At 39.8% G+C, this 20,597-nt stretch overlaps 1 protein-coding gene across 12 annotated transcripts in view; it reads left to right on the forward strand.

Moving 5' to 3' along the window:
- The window catches only part of Macrod2 (mono-ADP ribosylhydrolase 2), a 1,997,664-nt gene that overhangs the window by 1,910,181 nt on the left and 66,886 nt on the right, over nt 1-20,597 (forward strand). For all 12 annotated transcript variants that reach the window (XM_006500246.3, XM_006500249.3, XM_017319283.2 and 9 more), the window contains 2 exons: nt 12,398-12,472; nt 12,932-13,024. In XM_006500246.3, coding sequence (XP_006500309.1) covers nt 12,398-12,472; nt 12,932-13,024 — 168 coding nt within the window. The remainder of the gene's footprint in view (nt 1-12,397; nt 12,473-12,931; nt 13,025-20,597) is intronic.

A 20,597-nucleotide genomic window follows, 5' to 3' on the forward strand; every position in this document is an offset into this window, starting at 1 on the left:
GCTATTGCTGCTCCCCCGTACCTTACACAGTCCCTTCCCCCATGCCCCATCCCCTTCTCCTCTGAGAAGGCGAAGCCCCCAACCCAGACACATCAAGTCTCTGCAGGGCTAGGCACATCCTCTTCCATCTAAGCCAGACAAGGCAACTCAGTTAGGGGAGCATATTCCACGGACAGGCAACATCTTTAGGGATAGCTCCTGCTCCTGTTGTTGGGGGAATCCACATGTAGACTGAGCTTTTCACATCTGCTACATATATGCAGGGGCCAAGTCCAGCCCATGTATGCTCTTTGGTTGGCGGTTCAGTCTCTGAGATTCCACGTTAGTTGATTCTGTTGGTCTTCTTGTGGAGTTCCTACCATCTATGGACTCACAATTCTTCCCCAACTGTTTCATAAGTATAACAGAGCATTAATAGTGTCAGGGATTGGTTCTTGCCCATAAAATGGGTCTCAAGTTGGGCCAATCACTGGTTGGCAAATCCCCCCAGTCTCTGCTCCATCTTCATCCCTACATTTCTTGTAGACAGGATAGATTTTGGGTCAAAAGTTTTTCTTAAACGCGTTCTCACGACCGGCCAGGAAGAACACAACAAACCAGAATCTTCTGTGGCAAAACTTTATTGCTTACATCTTCAGGAGCCAGGAGCGCAAGCCCCAAGCCCCAAAAACGAAAGCCCCCCAAAACGAAAGCGAAACCCCGTCCCTTTAAGGAGAATTATCCTTCGCCTAGGACGCATCACTCCCTGATTGGCTGCAGCCCATGGCCGAGTAAAGGCAGAGTACATGTAGTGGAAAATTACTCTTGGCACATGCGCAGATTATTTGTTTACCACTTAGAACACAGGATGTCAGCGCCATCTTGTGACGGCGAATGTGGGGGCGACTCCCAACATCTCCCCCTTTCCTTTTAATAAGAGCAATAGGCCACCCATATTAATGAGAGTGGAGATAGAGGTCAAATCCCCAGTGTGCAGGTAAAGGAGCCATGTACAGGATTAGCTAGGCTCACAGGCTTTTACCCAGAGCAACCCTGACCTGCTCCCGTGTCGTTTTGCCTGGAGAGAAGGACACTTGGACACTCAACCTTCTTGAAAGATGACATGTCTCTCTAGAATAGGCTCATATATGCCGCAGAGCCCTTCTACTGCAGTGCTTAGCCGTGCAACTCTCTCGGGCTGCTGAAGCACACTCACTCTATCCCGTGCAATGAGTCTAGCCTCGTGGGATGCAAGAGCTGAGTGGCCAGCGACCTATTGCCTAAGCATAGATATATTAGAGGAAGCACCATGTTCTAGAGCTGCAAGTGCCTGGGCAATAACCACCTTGTCTCTCCTAGTTTGGGCCTTAAGCTTACAGACCAACCAAAGAAGCAACACTAATCCACAGCAAAGTGTATCTCCAAATAATATCAATCCCACCCATTCTTTAAAGAAGGGAAATGCTGAGGAGATCTAATTGGGTAATCTTTTGGTCAGGGACAGGTCCAAGCGCGTGGAGTTGACCTGAAGTCTCAATTCCCGAAGGATCTGTTCAAATTCAGCCGTCCAATTCTGTAACATATACTGAAAAAGACTTTTTGACAAATTAGCTGCCCTAGTAAATTTCTCATACTGAATGGAAGTAACACACAATCCCGGAAACTTTTGTTCACATCTCAGCTGAGCTATTTGCCATAATACATCTAGTTGTTTCTGGACAAGATCTATGAGTTGATTAACCAGCATGAGACCACCCTGTATCTTGACATTAGCTGAGGCCTGTTTATCTATGACTGTAGTCACTGAGGCTGACAAAGTGTTAATGGTGTCAGTCATCTGGACCTGTCCAGACAGAGCCAAGGCTGTCTGAATCAAGGCTAAACCCAGTTCCTAGTTAGTGGTAAAAAAGCAGGGGAATACTTGAGCATTATACATCACCGTCATTAGGAGTGGAAATGTCGACATTATCCCCCTACGCTGCTCTCTCTTTATTATTGACGCCCTGGACATCACCAAGACGAGGGACATCAGTATTCCCTTGGTCAGTCTGGATTTTTCGGGTGAGTCTTTCTGGTATCCAAAATGGGTTGTCTTCATTCTGTGGGAAAACACAGATAGCTCCCCTGGATCTTATCAAAATAGGATCCGGGCCATACCATTTATTATCAAGGACATTTTTCCATTTAACCATCTCATTGGGCCTATCTGGCTCTGAACAATGACGTTCAGCCGCAGTATGGCCATGAGCATCAATATTTAAAAAATTGAGTGTAAAGAGTGCCATAGACACAGACACTCTTGGTACTCGGGGTAGAGTCTCCTCAATTCCCCTCTTCTGTTTTATAAGATAGGCTTTGAGGGTGCGATGCGCACGCTCAACAATACCCTGTCCTTGAGGGTTGTATGGAAGTCCAGTCAGGTGGGTCACGTCCATCTGACGGCAGAACTGCTGGAATTTTTGAGATGTATAAGCTGGTCCATTATCAGTCTTAAGGAGTTTGGGTTTTCCCCAAGCACTCCATGTCTCAAGACAATGTTGAATCACATGTGAGGCCTTTTCTCCGGTTAACGGAGAAGCAAACATGATGTCAGAACATGTGTCAATGGACACATGGAGATATTGAAGTTTTCCAAAGGAAGAAACATGTGTAACATCTATTTGCCAGACCTGTAGAGGTCGAATACCGCGTGGGTTAATTCTCACATGAGGAACTGGCAAGAACTCACAGTAGCTTTGACATTGAGTAACAATGTCACAGGCTTCTTTTCTTGTCAAGGAGAAACGACTGCGTAATGTTTCAGCCGTCACATGAAAATTGTTATGAAAATTTTTTGCAGCCTCTACCGGGGATGATAGGGCAGCAGCCACCACTTTAGTGGCCTTATCTGTCAAATCATTTTTCAGAGCCATGGGGCCAGGTAGGCCTGAATGGGCTCTAACATGAGTAATATAAACAGGAAATCTTCTAGATAACAAAACTAATTGTATCTGCTGAAAAATATTGGCAACTCTACTGGAAGGCTTAATCACTCCAGCCACTTCTAAAAGATTTACTGCATTAACCACATAACAGGAATCTGACACAATATTAAGGGGTTCTAAAAAGGTTTTTAAAACTTCTAAAACCACTAAACATTCTACCACTTGAGGTGTATTTTCATTATATTGTTTGGATACCACTTTACCATTAGCCATATAGGCACCTATGCCAGTTTTTGATCCATCAGTATATACCACAATCTCATTTTTAAGTGGGTTTCTTACTGTTATTTGTGGAAACACAACAGATTGATTTTGGGCAAACTGTAAAATTGGATGTTTTGGATAATGGTTATCTATTTGTCCTGAAAAGGAGGTAACTAAAACTGCCCAATCATTAGATGTGGCTGCCAAGGTTTGAACCTGTGCAGCGGTATAAGGTACAATTAAAAGATATGGACTTCGCCCAAAGTGGGTGATTGCTGCTTTTAGGCCTTTAAGGGCAAGCTGTGCAATTGCATCAGGATACCAATCTATTATTTTAGCTGGGGATACGTTTGGATGGATCCACAACAATGGCCCATTCTGTCACAAAACTGCGGTTGGCAATTGTGCTGTCTTAAAGACACACAAACTGAAAGGCTGCGAATCCTCAATACGTTGTAATTGTGCATTCTGTAAGGCTTTTTCCACCTTTTGTAAGGCCTGGTTAGCAGCTAGAGTAAGAGCCCTAGGGGAGGAGATATGAGGATCTCCTTCTAAAATACCAAACAAAGGCCTTAACTCAGCGGAAGGAATCTTTAAAAAAGGTCTGAGCCAATTAATATCTCCCAACAGCTTTTGAAAATCATTTAAGGTATGGAGGTGATCTCTTCTTATCTAAACATGTAAATATTGATTTCTCTCAAAGGAGGAAATATGCGTGACATCCATTTGTCAGACCTGTAATGGCCTGACGCCACGAGGGTTTACCCCTACGTGAGTAGATAAAATTTGACAACAATCTAAAGGCATTATTAAGTAATCAGAATCATTTTCAGTAGAACCAATCCCTCTTGCAGCTCTAGGAATACCAGAGGAAGAAAAAACAGCCATGTAGGCTTGGCAAAATTATTAGTTGAGTTATTTTGTCCCTTTGTGATATAGAAAAGACAACTTGAGGACAAGAACAGAGAACCTGAAGTTCCCCTTTATAATCTTGATCTACAACTCCAGGGTGGACAATAAGACCTTGTAGGCTGCAAGAGCCTGCCTCTGTCATACTGGCCACAAAATTTGAGAAGGACTCCTGAGGTCCCTGGACGATCTTTGTTAATTGTCCAGTGGCTTCACCTGCTCGGGAGAGCGCCTTCTAGGCCCTAATAGCCGTGGAGGAAATTTGGGCATAAGCTCCCCAATGGTAGTTTGTCTGATCAGCAGAATAAGCTCCCTGACCCGTTAACAAGTCAAAAGTCCAATCTCTCTGCTCTGGAGTCAAAGCAGCTGCGTTTGTTCGGGCCTGTGCTTGTGCAGCCTCATGCCAAAGCGCTCTCCATTTCATATATTTGCCCATACTAGGGAGAGCGGCTTTTACAATCGTTTGCCAGTCGGCAGGAGTTAGTGCCATGCCGGCAAGCCTGTCTAACTGCACCAAGGTAAAATTAGTATTGGTTCCGTATTTACGGACCGACTCGGCAAGTTCTTTAATCTGCACATATTCTACCGGAGCGTGGACACGCCCACCCTCGGCTCCTTTAAAGACCGGAAATGCCTGTTGTATTTTCCTTTGTTCCTCTCTGGGAATGAATGAGTCTGCGCATTGCCTCTCTGTGCATTGTCTCTCTGCGCATTGTCTCTCTGCGCATTGTCTCTCTGCGCAGGGCTGACGCACTACGCAGGGCGGGGGCTCCGCATAGGGCGGACCTTGAAGCCGACTGTCCGGAGGCTGAACAGCATGTTGGCTTTCGCCAGCCGCTTTTGGCTTTTTTCTTGACCGACTAGCTAGCACTTTATCTGGCTGGTAATGAGCTGCTTCTTCCTCCCAGTCTGTTTCTTCAGAGGAGAATTCTTTATCTGCTTTAGAGCTACTAAGAGCTGGCTTCCTGAGCTCATCTAGTGACGAGTATCTCCTAGAGACCTCCGCTAATTGATCTTTTTTCTTTTCTTTTTTCTTTTTCTTCTTTTTAATCTCTCCCCAGGTATTCTTACCTGACCTAAACTTTTCCTTGGGTTCAAGACCCTTGCAAAGGCCTGTATACTTATTCTGTGCACCATATTTCCTCTTTGCTCCTACTCTCTCTCCCCGCTTTACTTCTGATAGATTGTTCTGAATTTCATCTAGAATTTTCAGCCCTATCTTAATCACTTGATAACATGTGAAAAAGAACAAAAGGGCTCCTAACACTAGAAAAAGTTCAAGGCCAAACATACCTTGTAAAGCTATTTTCCACTTTACTTCTGATAGACTGTCTTGACTTTCCTTAGAAAGTTCAAGACCAGACTTACCTTGTAAAGCTGTACTCACTGGTACTCCTGTTCCCCAGCTGAAAAGTTCTGAATTCATGCAGTTGAATCCTTCTCAACAGTCTGTTTTACGGGAACCTTTATTACCGTGACCCGCAGTTTTGTTTCCGGAATGAGGGATCTTCCTTGCGCCGGTGATGGTAACCGTCCCAGGTTTTCTTGTCCCAGGATTTTCTCGTCCCGTCCCGGGTTTCGGCACCAACTCTTAAACGCGTTCTCATGACCGGCCAGGAAGAACACAACAAACCAGAATCTTCTGTGGCAAAACTTTATTGCTTACATCTTCAGGAGCCAGGAGCGCAAGCCCCAAGCCCCAAAAACGAAAGCCCCCCAAAACGAAAGCGAAACCCCGTCCCTTTAAGGAGAATTATCCTTCGCCTAGGACGCATCACTCCCTGATTGGCTGCAGCCCATGGCCGAGTAAAGGCAAAGTACATGTAGTGAAAAATTACTCTTGACACATGCGCAGATTATTTGTTTACCACTTAGAACACAGAATGTCAGCGCCATCTTGTGACGGCGAATGTGGGGGCGGCTCCCAACAAGTTTTATGGGTAGGTTGGTGTCTCTATGGCTCCAATGGTTGTTGCCTGGCTGTAGGAGGTGGCCTTTTCAGACTTCATTATCCCCATGCTGTGAGTCTCAGCTAAGGTCATCCCCATTGATTCCGGAAGAGCCTCCTCATCCCAGGTCTCTGGCAGGTCTGTGAGATGCCCCTCACCCCCAACCCCCACTAACTACAGATTTCCATTCATTCTCCTGGCCCTCTGGCTCTCTCTCCAGTCTCTCCCCACACCTTATCCTGAACCCTTTCCATCCCCTCCCCATTTCTTCCCTGCATCTGACTCCTATGACTATTTTATTTCCCCTTCTAAGTGAGATTCAAGTATCCTTTCTTGGACCTTTCCTCTTGTTTAATTTCTTAGGGTCTGTGCAGTGGAGTGTGGGTTTCCTGCTTTTGGCTAATATCCACTTGTTAAGTGAGTACCTACCATGCATGTCCTTTTGGGTCTGCCTTCCTCAGGGTATTTTCAAGTTCCATTCATTTGCCTGAAAAATTCATAATGTATTTGTTTTTTCATAGTTGAATAGTATTTTATTGTGCAGATGTACCACATTTTATTTATCCATTTTTCAGTTGAAAGACTTCTAGGTTGTTTTTAGATTCCGACTACTATGAATAAAGCTGCTATGAACATAGTTGAACAAGTGTCCCTGTGGTATAGTGGGGCATCTTTTGGGTATATACCCAGAAGTCATATACCTGGGTCTTGAGGGAGAACTAGTCCCAGTTTTCTAAGAAACCATCAAAATAATTTTGAAAGTGATTGTACAAGTTTGCACTCCCACCAGCAATGGAGAAGAGTTCCCCCATCTCTATATACTCACCAGCATATGCTATCACTTAAGATTTTGAACTTAGTCATTCTGAGAGATAAAAGAGAGAATCTCAGGGTCATTTTGATTTGGATTTTTCTGATAGCTAAGGATGTTTTAGCATTTCTTTAAGTGCTTCTTGGCCATTTGAGATTCCTTTATTGAGAATTCTGTTTAGTTCTGTACTCCATTTGGGGGGGGGGCGGTGGCATTTGGATTGTTGCTGTCTAATTCTTGAGTTTCTATAGAGGTCTGTGAGGTCTATTTTATTTATAACCTCTGTTTGTTTCATTATGTCTCTGTTTAGTTTTTATCTGGATGACCTGTTGATTGCTGAGAATAGGGTTTTGAAGATTCCCACTTTAATTTGTGGAGTGCAGCATGTGATTTAAGCTTTAGCCATGCTTCCTTTTACAAATATAGGTGCCCTTGTGTTTGAGGAATAGATGTTCAGACTTGAGCTATCATCTTGGTAGATATTTTTTTTCTCTCAATGAGTACAAAGTATCCTTCCCTGTTTCTTTTAATTTTGTTTGAAAGTCTATTTTATTAGTATTAGAATGACTACTCCAGCTTGCTTCTTGGGTTTGTTTGCTTGGAAATCTTTCTATTTTTTCCATCTCTTTACTCTAAGGAAATCACTATTTTTGTTGCTGAGATGTGTTTCTTATATGCAGCAGAATATTGGATCCTGTTTTTGCATCCATTCTGTTAGCCTACATCTTTTTATTGGGGAATTGAGTCCATTGATGTTGAGGGATATTAAAGACAGTGATTGTTACTTCCTGCTATTTTGATGTTGGTAGTGTTAGTGTGTGTTTGTGTGTGTGTGTGTGTGTGTGTGTGTGTGTGTGTATACGCACGCATGTGTGCTTCCCTTGTTTTTGCTGGTATAGAATTACTTATTTTCTGTGTTTTCTTGGATGTAGTCAGCCTCCTTGAGTTGTATTTTCCTTCTGGTATTTCTGTAGGGCTGGATTTGTATACAGATATGTTGTAGATAGGCCTGGTGCTGTTCTTGTGAACCAATTTCCCTATAAATAAAGGAGCCAATCACTGGAAGAATAGGAGGGACTTCCAGGTTGGAAGGAGAAAGAGAGGAAGCAGGAGAGAGTTAGGTCTTTTTGGAATGGGGATAGCATAAGGGCAAGATGTAGCTGCTACAGTTTCCTGGTATCATGATGGATCTGTCAGGATTTGCCACCGAAGGAATCAGATTTAATATGGCTTAGAAGATAAGGTTTTAGTTCTTGTGCCCAGAGATTGAGTTACCATTGTTTCTGAACTAAGTCTATGTGACATTTTCCTTCACACAGCCATTCAACTGGGTTCAAGAGAAAGAGGTACTGCAGCAGAGAAAGTGTGAGTTTGCCAGATGTGCACCACAAAGGCTGTGGGGGATTTGAAGCACAGGGTTGGTGTGGTAACGACCCACCAGGGGGAACCTAGTGAGCTGGGTGGGGAGATTGTAGAGTTCTGAGTCAAAGTCTCCATGAGATAAAAATAGGCCAGCCATTCATTGCCTGCTAGTGCATGGCCTACCAGACAGCCAGGGGCTGACAATTGCCAGCACAAGTGTGGGAACGTGCTGGTTCCATTTTTTAATATTTCCCACAACACAGGTATTGTTTAACTTTGGATTTCTCTTAAAATATCTTGTTTTCTTCATCTATGGTAATTGAGAATTTTGTTGGGTGTAGTAGTCTAGGTTGTCATCTGTGGTTTTTTTAGAGGTCCTTCTAGCTACTAGAGTCTATGTTGAAAAGTCATTTGTAATCCTAATAGGTTTGCATTTGTGTGTTACCTGCTCTTTTCCCCTTACCACAATTAATCTTCTGTCTTTGTTCTATAGATTTTGTGCTTTGATTATTATGTGGCAGGAGGAGTTTTTTTATTCTGCTCCAGTCTAATTGGTGTTCTGTATACTTCTGGTATGTTTATATGCATTTCTTTCTTTAGTTTAGGAAAGTTTTCTTCTATGATTTTGTTGAAAATAATTTTGGGCCTTAGAGCCAGGACTTTTCACCTTCTTCTATTCACCAGGACTCTTCACTCTTCCTATTATTCTTAGGTCAGGTCTTTTCTTGGTATCCCAGATTTCCTGAATGTTTTGTGTCATGATTTTTTTTAGATTTGACATTTTCTTTGACTGATATATCAGTTTCTTCTATAGTATCTTCTACACCTGAGATTCTCTTTTTCATCTCCTGTATTTTGTTGGTGATGCTTGCATCTGTTGTTCCTGTTCTCTCCTTAGATTTTTCCATCTCTAGGATTCTCTCAGTTTGTGTTTTCTTTATTGGTTCTACATCTACTTTCAGTTCTTGCACACTTTTATTTATTTCCTCTACATGTTTGATGATATCTTCATTTATTCTGTTAAGGGATTTATTCATTTCCTTTTTAAAGGCCTTTGTCATCTTTATAAGTTTGGATTTAAGGTCATTTTCTTATGCTTCAGTTGTGTTAGGATATCCAGGGCTTGCTGTAGAAGGATAGCTGTGCTCTGAAGGTGTCGTGTTGCCTTGGCTTTTGTTAATTGTGTTCTATTGAGGACCTTTAACAATCTGGATGGCTTTGGTCCCTGGGTGTTTCTGTTGTAGTAGGTATTGAGAAAGGGGTTAACCTAGATGGTCCTGGTGTAACAGGCCTCAGATGGGTATCCTTGGCTTAGATGGTTCCTGTTCTGCAGGTCATTATGGACCAGGATCTGCTGGTTTGTATGGTTCAAGAGCCAAAGATCCAAGAAAGGTAGGCAGAGAGGTGGTGGAAGATTAGATGTCCACCTGGGCTATCAGGTTGCTCAGGGCAGTTTGGCATGCTCAGAGGACTCAGTGGGCAGGGAAGATGGGTGCAGGGATGGAATCTAATGTGTGTAGTTCCAGATCAGCATGTGTGATGAAACTGAACAGAGAGGGGGCAGGAGAATTGAGGTCTATTAGGGATAGCAGCCTACTCAGGGCAGCTGGACATTACCCAGAGGACTTGTTGGTGGGCAAAGGAAATGGGTTCAGGAAGGAAATCTAACCTGTATGGTTCTGTGTCAGCAGGACTGATGGAGGTGGGCTAAGAGGTGGTGGGAAAATGGAAGTCTGGTCATCATAAGGAAGGGGAAATTGAAACAGACATTTTATCACGCTGTTTCATATGATTTAATACACCTAAGAAAGCAATTCCCAGTTATTTAGCAATTTCACTTCTGTGTGATGTTTAAATGACATGAATACATTTTTCCACATAGGAACACACTGAAATGTTTTGGCACTGTTATCCAGAATAGTCCCAAACTGGAAATTACTCAATTTCATATGGCATCATGTATTCATACAGCAGCTAGTAGGAAGGGTCAATTGATGCATATAAAAATTAGGACTAATCTCACACACAAAATACTTGCAAGGTAAAACTAAAAAAAAAAAATTAAAAAGAGCATGTACTTTTGCTTGAGGTAATTCAAAGAAGCACCAACTAGATAAAGCCACTAGTGCTAGAAGAATTTGTTTATCTGAGAGGGATTACACATGAAGATAGCTATGAGAATATATGTGAAGAGTCGTCAAGATCTATAATTATGATTTGTGTGTTTTGCTCTACACATTTAAATTTTAAACTGTAAAATAAAGATATTTTCAAGAAGAGCACAAAGAGAAATTTTCATTATAGTCAGACAGAACTGGTGATGTGTTTAAAAGCCAGAAAGGCTGTCACAGTGCTTTCTTCAGAGGTAGGCTCAGTGAACAGAGATAATAGATGTGAAGTGCCTTGGTAAAGTCTGCCTTTCCACGGTGCACTCAAGTTCTGTAGGCCAGGACTTCGTGAGCATTAGCATATGTAGGTTCAAATGGAGATCTTGAAGAAAATATGTAGGTCATAATTCTGTATGAGTGGAGTGAAACCTGAAAGCTTTTAAAAATCTTCTAGATAATTCCATTGTTGCTTGTCAATGGACCATAATTTGGGGATGAATGAGGAAGAGCAAGCAGAAAGGTTTGGATCAAATCCACATTTTAAAAGTCCTCTTTGCTAGGCAATTTAAAACTTAGATAATACAGTGGGAAAAAGAAAAGGAAAAGAAAAGAAACAAAGTTTCAATCTTGTGTACCCTGAGCCAGAAAAGAGAGGAAGGAAAATGAGAAAAGAAACATTTTAAGACATTCATATTCAGGGCATCACTGAACTTTGGGGATGATGGGAGAAAGTTACCTAAGACATCTTGAGAGGTCTAAGTTCAACTATCACATAGGTAAATAAATATTAATGTTCGTTTATTTTATCCGATCTTTTGATCAAAAATGAGCTCATGAGGAACTGTCATTAAAACAAAACTGGTGTTTGGCTTGTTTCGTTTCTGTTTTTTGTATTTTGTTTTGAGGTTATACTCGCAGAGAAGAAACTAAGAGGAAGGTGTATCATGGATGGTCTAAGAATAGACTTATCAAAGCAAAAGATGCAGGGTGAAGGGTTATCTAAGTCAGTATTACTGCATAACAAATAAGCCCTACAATTCAGTGGCTTTTTTTCCAGATTTGTTGTGTTCAGGCCTGGCTCTACTTGACTCTGCTCCAAATCCAGAACACATTCTGCTCAGTGCAGGGCGCTGCGGGAAACTCGCAGTGGGTCTTAAGCTTCTGCAAAAATTCATATGATGTCTCTCCTCTGGTCACTTCTAAACCAAGTCACATCAAAACGGCCTGATGTGACTGTGATGCCCCCACTCTGTCTCTGACACAGACAGAGGAATGTAAGCCTTTTACAGGAAGAAGTAGGGGCAAGATGAAAGAATAATGTCACCACCACAAGAATATACCACTGCAAACATTTCTAGCTCTCATGTGTCTACTCCTTTTGTACTTACAACCAATTCAAAGTCCAGGTTTGTTTATTTATTTATCATTTAAATTTAAACATTCTCAGTATAAAATCTTTCATTAGCATGAGGTAAGAATGAACAGATTTCATTATCCTATCTTAGTGAGTATTTATATGTTCAAAACCCTACAGGGGAGAAGTTAGGATATGGATGTACAACCTTCAGCCTTTATTTGATCTTTTCTACATTCAGCCAGCACCTAAAGGGATTACTGAGATATTGTGCTGTTCTATTCCTTAGTCATCTTCCTATGTGCTGTTGATGAGGGAAGGAAGTACAGGTAGTGTTTTAGTTTGGAGGGGTGATCCCAAATATACAAAATCACTGTATCTTAATAGATACCTAAATATTACCCATGTAGTCTAGAAAATGATCTTAAAATTCCAAGCCTTTCAGATCATTATCTGCAAATGTCCAATTGATTAATAAACTGCATATTAATTGTGTCATGAAAAAGAATAGTGTTTTGCTTCTTTATTTGCTCAAATTATCAGGATACTTTCACATAAAATAATTGATGTAAATTTAATTATTTAAAAATTGACATTGGTGCCCTCCACTTTCATTTTAAAGCACTCTTTGGATGTGATTAGAAGAAGTTGTCTGAATAATTTGCTCTTCATACCTGGGATAAAGCTATAGACATGCACATCTTATTTCTTTTCTCTTTCAATCACTGTTATGACAGGACAAGAGAATGACTCAGCAAAGAGTGAGGGGAAAACTGAGGCAGAATCCCCAAGCTCCTCTATGGAAACAGAAGGTACTGGAGCCGATTGTTGGAAAGAATGAGACTTCCCTATAAAAAGCATTTGTGTGCATGTGTGTGTGTGTGTGTGTGTGTGTGTGTGTGTGTGTGTGTGTGCAAAAATGAGTCTATGAATGTGTATGACTGTATAGGAGATAGTGGTATGTGTAACTGTGTGTGAGTGCATGTTTGTGTGTGTGAGTCCACGTGTATAAGTATATGTAACTCTCTCTGTTTCTCTGTCTCTCTTTGTCTCTCTGTCTCTCTCTGTCTCTCTGTCTCTGTCTCTGTCTCCGTCTCTCTCTCTCTCTCTCTCTCTCTCTCTCTCTCTCTCTCTCTCTCTCTCTCTCTCTGTGTGTGTGTGTGTGTGTTCTGGTAGATATTAGAAAAGACTTTTTGCTCTGTAGTCACTGTTTTTTCTCAGTGATTCCAACTTAAACATCTTCAATTCTCTTTCTGCCTCCTTCCATTTAGACCTTTCACCAAATCAAGAAGATGCCGCAATTGTGGAACAACCAGAAGTGATCCCCCTGATAGATGACCAAGAAGCACAGGAAGGTGGAGAAGGTAGGACTGCTCCTGAATTAACCCATCATAATCAGAGAGGTTATATGGACACCTGCCTAGAATCTAAATACCAAAGCTATCCTCCACAGATGCAGCCTGAACAGGGAGAAATGAATATATCTGTGACCTCGCACTTGTTTTGTGAAACTAGAGTAAAATCCAGAAGAAACAAAAGGTGTTACTGACAACACCTCTGTCTTTCCAAATGGAATGAAGCTGTACTTGATATATTTTTTTAATTTCATTTAAACATTTGAAACTCTAACATTGAGAAAGTCTGTAAGAAATCAAAATCATAAAATAGAGGGATGAAATCCTAGGAAAACCGAAGTGGCTTGAGAATGAATAGCTCAAACCTTTGTGTTAATTTCATCCTGTCTTCCTCTGAATGATGATATTTAAAGAAGCATAGAAAAGTCCTCGTCCTCTGAACCTTCTAAGTTTCAAACCCTGTCTGATAATCTCAGAATAGAATAATATTGAATCACATTTAAAAATTAAACTGGATCATAATGATTTCTACCTTGATAGATAATAATAATAATAATAATAATAATAATATCAGGGGGTAAAATTACTGCATTGAAGAGAATTTTTATAAAAATATCAGGGGATATGCCAGAGAAATGGCTCAAAGATTAAGAGCACTGACTGCTCTTCCAGAGGTCCTGAGTTCAATCAAGAGCAACCACATGGTGGCCCACAACCATCTGTAATGGGATCTGCTGTCCTCTTCTGGTGTGCCTGAAGACAAGTACACTGTACTCACATATATAAAATAAATAAATCTTTCAAAAAATCAGGAAAATTTAGTATTTACAGAAGAAATGGAAGACTCCAACTCTTAAGTGTCTCTTTTAAAGCTTCATGGAATGATTTGTTACATCATCTCATAAGTCACTGTACTCTTAGATCAGTAGGTGTTTGCAATAGGAATAGCAGCATCATGACTCAGTAGACCTTGTTTGTGGAACACCATGATCAATTTTTCTTCCAAATTAAAACACAGACATGATCTCAATTGTAGAATCAGGTCAACTGCAAATATAGCTTCCAAGTTATGAACACTTCTTGGCAGGAGCATTGGTGCCATTTAACTGCTGAGCTACAGTAGTGATTTTGACACTTTTAAAAACAATCCACTCTATTTACCTCACACCACTCTTCTTCTCTCTTTCCTGTGTTCTTCTCAATTACAAATCAAAGTTCAGCTTCATGGCTCTGTGTTTGCAGCAAGTCAAATAAATGGCATATCTGATATCTGGAGTTGCTTATCTGACAGTCATAAGAGAGAATCAATGCAGCTTTCACTTAATCATTATAGATTAAGATCTATAATGTGATAAAAAAATTAGTATATGAACATTCCAACTTTTAGACTCTACCACTAAAATGAAAAAAGAACAAAATGAACTCCCATTTGCTTGATTTTTTTCTCTTGAAGAAATTATTTGTTTTCATACTGTATCTGAAAACGCAAATGGATTAAAGAACATCACACAATTTATACATTCTTGCCTTTGTGATTTGACCTATGAGGAAGCCCACATTCCTCCACAAAGACTCCTACTATGAAACTTTTCTGTAATTATTGAAGTTCACTTTCCCTCTGTTCTTTGTAAGTCACCAACCCTCTTCTGTCAGTGTTGGAACAACATGTGGAAAGCCAAGGGCAAATTGAATGCATTACCTCTGTTATCTTACTCTTTGCATCAGCAGAAAGGTGAAAAGCTATTCTGTTACATGTAAGAAAAGTGCTTATGCTGTACTTATGTTGCTAATAATAAGACAAACTGGTAAACTATAAGAAAGAGGCTCATTTGGGCTCACGTTTCTGAAGGTATAAGGTCAAGGGCCTGCAACTGGCAAGGATCTTATAGTTGTCAGAGTCCCAAGATGATGCAAACATAACATGGAATGAGACACGGAATATATGGACATTTCTGTATTAATGTGTATGTGTGAATGTCTATGTGTGATTGGATAGATAAATGATAGATCGATAGACAGACAGATCTATCGATAGATAGATAGTATCTTTGAGTGTTAACATGCTCATACATGCATGTCTAATCTCTCTCTCCTTATAAATTCGTTAGCATTCAATTACATAAGATTTTGCCTAATGACCTTGACCCACTTCTAAACAATGCAGGCAAATTAAGTCTCCACCCATTTAATTCCTGACAATTGATATTAAATTTTAACATGTTAAACCTTGGGAGACACTCAAGCCATGGCAGCCTCCAAAAGAAAGTAAGACAAAGTAAACTGGTAACACCCTCAGGAGGTACATTCATATCAATGACAACTGAGTGATATTGGACTGGATATTTAATTTATCTACATCAGGGTGCTCATCTCTATTACAGTGATAACCAAAGTGGTAGACACACCATTCACAGTGAACACTCAAACCACCTGTGCACATGTCAAATACTTGCAAAAAGACATGGCACAGAAAGAATTTAGTCTTTAGCCTAGTTTGATGAATTGATGACAAAGTAAAGCAGATTCACAGGGAAGTTTCTCAAGTCCATTCATTGCTGTCTATAACTCTTGGAATCCATAAACATGTACATATACTACTACCTTCAACAACAAATAATCGCTCACATTTGATTGATAGAACCACCTTCTAAAGGTGGTAGAATATTGCAGTAGACTTCTTACCTGATGGTTTATTTTACCCTATAGGAATGGAACCATTAATGGATAATATGGTATAAGAGTTCTCTCACCTACAAACTGGCTTTTCCTTGTTGAGATCCTAATCTTGTGTTTCATTGATAATTATAAATCTATGATCTCTGTTTTTTAAGCAAGATGCCATTGCAGTATTGAGTATGAGTTAAGGTAAAATCAATGAGTAAACTCAAAGTGCTTACATTTATCTTGCTTTCCTTAGATTCTAATAGTTATCTTTAAAGATCTGCTTTTAAAACATTTTAATAATCTACCTCTAGGTTTTGTGTATATTTGTGAAGGCATCTCTTAGTAGAAAGATATGCATGTATATTAAGAATTAGATATGAGCAAAACCTATTGGTGCCCTGTTCTATTTGTAAAAATGTTCTTTGTACCTCAGAAAACTCTCATTCTCTTTTAATATGAGAATCTTTCTACTGAGACAGACAGTGGTTTCTTAAAAAAAGTTCACACCAGGAAAAAAAAGTGCAACATCCTTCATTCACTTTGCAACATTTTATAGGATTAGAAAATGTAGATAATCGTCAGGACACATCTTCTATGGCTCCCAGGTGTATGAGCACAGATGTTGCAACATTAAGATTTGAAGTTAGCTCCACGAAAATATGGATCTTTAAAAGAAGGAAAATATTCAGCAGAAGTTCATGCTGATAAAATTACACAATAGCACAATGGACATCTCCCTGGGAGACTGGAACGACAAATTTTCAACAGGCAGAAAGTAAGGTTTCACATATGGCCGCTCTACTCATACAGCCACATTGCCTCCTCCTAAATGAGGCCAGGTTTATGCTCTCCCAGCAGGATCTGCAACGAGTTTAAATCTAGAGGAATCACATGCTTTAGGTTAATAACTAAATAGGAGAGGGGTACAGGAAATGCTTACTAAGAAGAAAATCATGTTTTTATATAAAATATCAAAAGAATTTTACTCCTAGTGAAGTTAGGAATTTTTTTTTGTCTTAAAGTCTTAAGGATTCCAACATTGTATCATTATTAAAGGCAAAATTTTTCATTTGTATTTCAGTGTACATGTTGGAGTTTGTACTCAAGGTTTCCTGAGAGTGCAGCCATTTGTTCTCAATTGTTTTTTATAGCAATTAATTAGTACAATGGGGAACAGCAACACTTTACCTGTTCATTTAAGGCTGACCAAAGTTGTTTGGGAACTTCCAATGTACTGTATCCTTTGGACTTCTTAGGGGAAAGATGAATGTGGACAGGGATGCAGGTAAATTGCTATGTGTGAGCTAGTGATGAGCATGATTTTTGGTTTTAATGCTTACACTTTGGCAAGTGGCCAGCAGGACCAGGAAGCACAGATAGGAGGAGCCATGATATTTACCCTGACTATTTGATTTCTGGCAAATCCTTTGACTTGTGAGAATTTCCACTTCTAAGGTAGTAATCAGAAACAGGGATGCAATAATAAAATTATTGTCAAGGCATGCCAACTCTGTTTTGTTGTTGTTGTTTGTTTGTTTGTGTGTGTGTGTGTGTTAATTTGTTTTCGAGACATGGTTGCTCTGTGTAGACCTGGCTGTCCTGGAACTCTCTCTGTAGATCAGGCTGGCCTCAAACTCAGAAATCTGCTTGCCTCTGCCTCCCAAGTGCTGGGATTAAAGGCGTGTGCCACCACTGCCTAGAGCATGCCAACTCTGAAGGATAGATGCTTGTTGAAAGAACACTGATAATATTGGAAGCAATCATCAACAACGCACTCAGAACTGAAAGAGTAGGATGTCTCTACTTATTTTATTCTGCTGGTAAAAATTCAGAGGCTCTTAGGCCTGGCATAAAGATGGTCAGTTTAATCACATTCTACATTCGGACCACTCTTTCCATCATTGTCATCATCATAATCACCATCACTATCACCTTCTTCTTTCTCCTCCTTTTCCTCCTCCTCCTATTCCTCCTCTCGCCCCCCTTCTACTTCTCCTCCTCTTCCCCCTCCTTCTATAAATATACAGCTCCTCTGATCACTGTTGAATTTCTCAATAAACATATAGTAAGCCAACCACTTCTGCTATCAGTCCAACCCGTTAGGGGTTCATCTTGTCTGTAGGACACCAGTTCACCCCTCCCGGTGTTTTCCATTATTGATGCCATCCCAACATGTCTGCACATGGTGTTTTGTCTCTCCTGGGAATGGACCGTCTGTGCCAGCAGTGCAGCCTCCTGTCAGGTTGCTAACACTGAGGCTTCTGTAGCCAGCCTGTGCTACAGTGCTGATAACTGCAGTAGTCAGGTTTTCTTTTGACTTGTGAAAAATGTTATGTAAAATTGAATGATAAATCCTGCCCAGAACTGGCCTGGGTTTCTGTTACAATTTTTGCATCTTGAATAACAGACCAACTTCCTGGAACCTCCCATTTCGGAGACCGTGTGTTTCTTCTTTTCCAATGAGGTCAGCTGAGTAGCACTGTGTTTCTCGTATTAGCAGCATCCTCAGTCAGTCTCTCTGAGGGACACTTTCACCCCAGTGACTTACCTCTGTTACTTCATCTCTTTCTAATCTGACTTTCTAGCCAGAAATTTTCAACTAAAATTTGTTTTAAGATAAATTCTAAGTGAAAAGAGGCTGGTCCCTGTTCAGGCTTTAGGCATATTCTAAAACGTTTCCTAGAACTCCTTCTATGTGTTAAATACACTGAACATAAAATTATAAAGTTTAAACCTAAATTCTAAATTAATATGATTTTTAAAATGGTAAACATTTTTAAGTTTCACGTTCAAATTAAAATTCACAGACTAGGTAGGAAATCTTTTCATGCTCAATAATAACATTAGTTTATATAGAATGCCTTTAATGTATGTGTGTGTGTGTGTGTGTGTGTGTGTGTGTAAATATAGAATCTGTCCAAACCTTCTAGTCGACTGTAATAAAAAGATAAAAAAGTTGTTTTTACATATTGTAAGAACTTGATAACATCTTTCTGTGTTCCTGACATTTCTTCAGAGTAAGACTTCTAATCAGGTGCCAAACTTCTGTCACTGCCACCTTCTCACTTCAGCCACACCTGTGTCTTCATCATAGTATCCCCAGAGATCACTGGGCCTCACATACAGACACTCCACTACTTGGGCATCCCTCATGTCCCAAAGAGCCATGCTCTCAAAGGATGTATGTAAGCTTAAGTACATGTCAGCGTCAGGCTTGCAATTGAGGACCAGCTCAGGCCTATCTGAAGACTACTCTAAGGACCCTCTAGCATCCGGCTACATCCTGCATCCCTTTGTCCTGCTTTATCTCCTCCCCTTTACTAATCTCCATATTTCATTTACAATTAAATTTGTTTCAAGTCTAGATTAGTCTGGCCCTGGCCCAAGGCAGGTGATTCTACAACTGTGTGACTCATGGAAGCAATTTCAAAATCAAAAAGATCTGTCTGTCCCTAAGTAGAATTCTAACTCTAAATGCTAAGCTTGTTCCTTTCTGAAATATTAGAATTCTGAAACTCTGTATTTAAAGTACCCGAGTTCTTATCACAAGTAATGAAAAGATTAACTTTTATTTGCATTTAAATCTAATATTTTATGATATATATTATCCGTAAGTATTCCATAAAATTAACTTCCTCTAAAGACAGCAAGTATAAATTATTAACATTTGGTGACACTGTATTTAGATTACTCTCCAAGATGTTTTATAAGGCTGAATTGCAATTTTCAGAAAGATAAAATCATGACCATCATACAAAATTAAATGTCTGCAAAGGATTTTATTTAAATCATTCATTAATAAAGAAAGCAGCGCTATATTAAAATCATATCAGAGAACACTTGAAGAATATACATATGTACATACACATATATATATATATATATATATATATATATAAAACATCTGTAATGAAGTAGAGGTAAATGGAGATGTATATGCATAGTACATTCAGAATTCTGAATTCTGAATATTTCCCTACAAAGAAAACTCAGGAGCACTGACATTTTCAGAATGGTTAATGTCAAAAATGACAAAGAAATATATCCCCCTCCCACCACGGACAAGTCATTGTCACTGTTATGAAAATTTCATTTTTATTATTATATTTTCTGTACACTAACTTCTTCTGTAGCTACGTAAAACAGTTCATTAAATAGAAAGTCTGAAAAATCCTAGCCCATGAGCCTAGCATTAGATTATTCCACACAGAGTACTGGGTGACAGCTCGGCATACCACTGAAACAATACCAGAAATGCATCTCTCTGGCCCACTGTAAAATATTAGGCCATTTCTTTCCTAATATTATACTGAATGCAAAATTGCCATTTTAACCCTTTCATCCATCTCACTGAATTCATGCTTGTTAACTATTTGATATGCATACCAGACCATGTTAAAATACTGAGGTTATATCAGGAGAAGACAGTTACCTCCAAACACATCAGAGATCACAGCTTCTGTATTATCATTTTGTGCCAAGGACAGATGTTCTTCATATTCTGTACTCTATACTGTACATGGATGTCTGCTGCGTATTCTGCTACACTGTGCATATATTTATATGTGTATAAATTCTGTATTCTTCTAAGATGCCTAGGATATAAAATGTCTTATTGAGCAAAACCTAAATCTCACCAGTTAACATAGATACAATAATTTCTTATTACTTAGGGCTTTTAATATATATTTATTGAAAATATTCCTCTAGACTGGACAAGACAGGGGAGTTTATTATCCATCACGTTTGAGACTGCATACCAGAAGAATCTATGTTAAATAACTTAATGCTGAGCTTCATTAGAGTAGAGTCCTACTTCTGAGTTGCTTCTTTTCAGCCACCCGTACCTGCTTGTTTCATATGGTATGTCCCTGTGTCAGTAACATCTTCAATGGTTCAAAGTTCAAGAGGATTTCTC

This window comes from Mus musculus, chromosome 2 (assembly GCF_000001635.26).
Source record: "Mus musculus strain C57BL/6J chromosome 2, GRCm38.p6 C57BL/6J".
Classification (NCBI taxonomy): domain Eukaryota; kingdom Metazoa; phylum Chordata; class Mammalia; order Rodentia; family Muridae; genus Mus; species Mus musculus.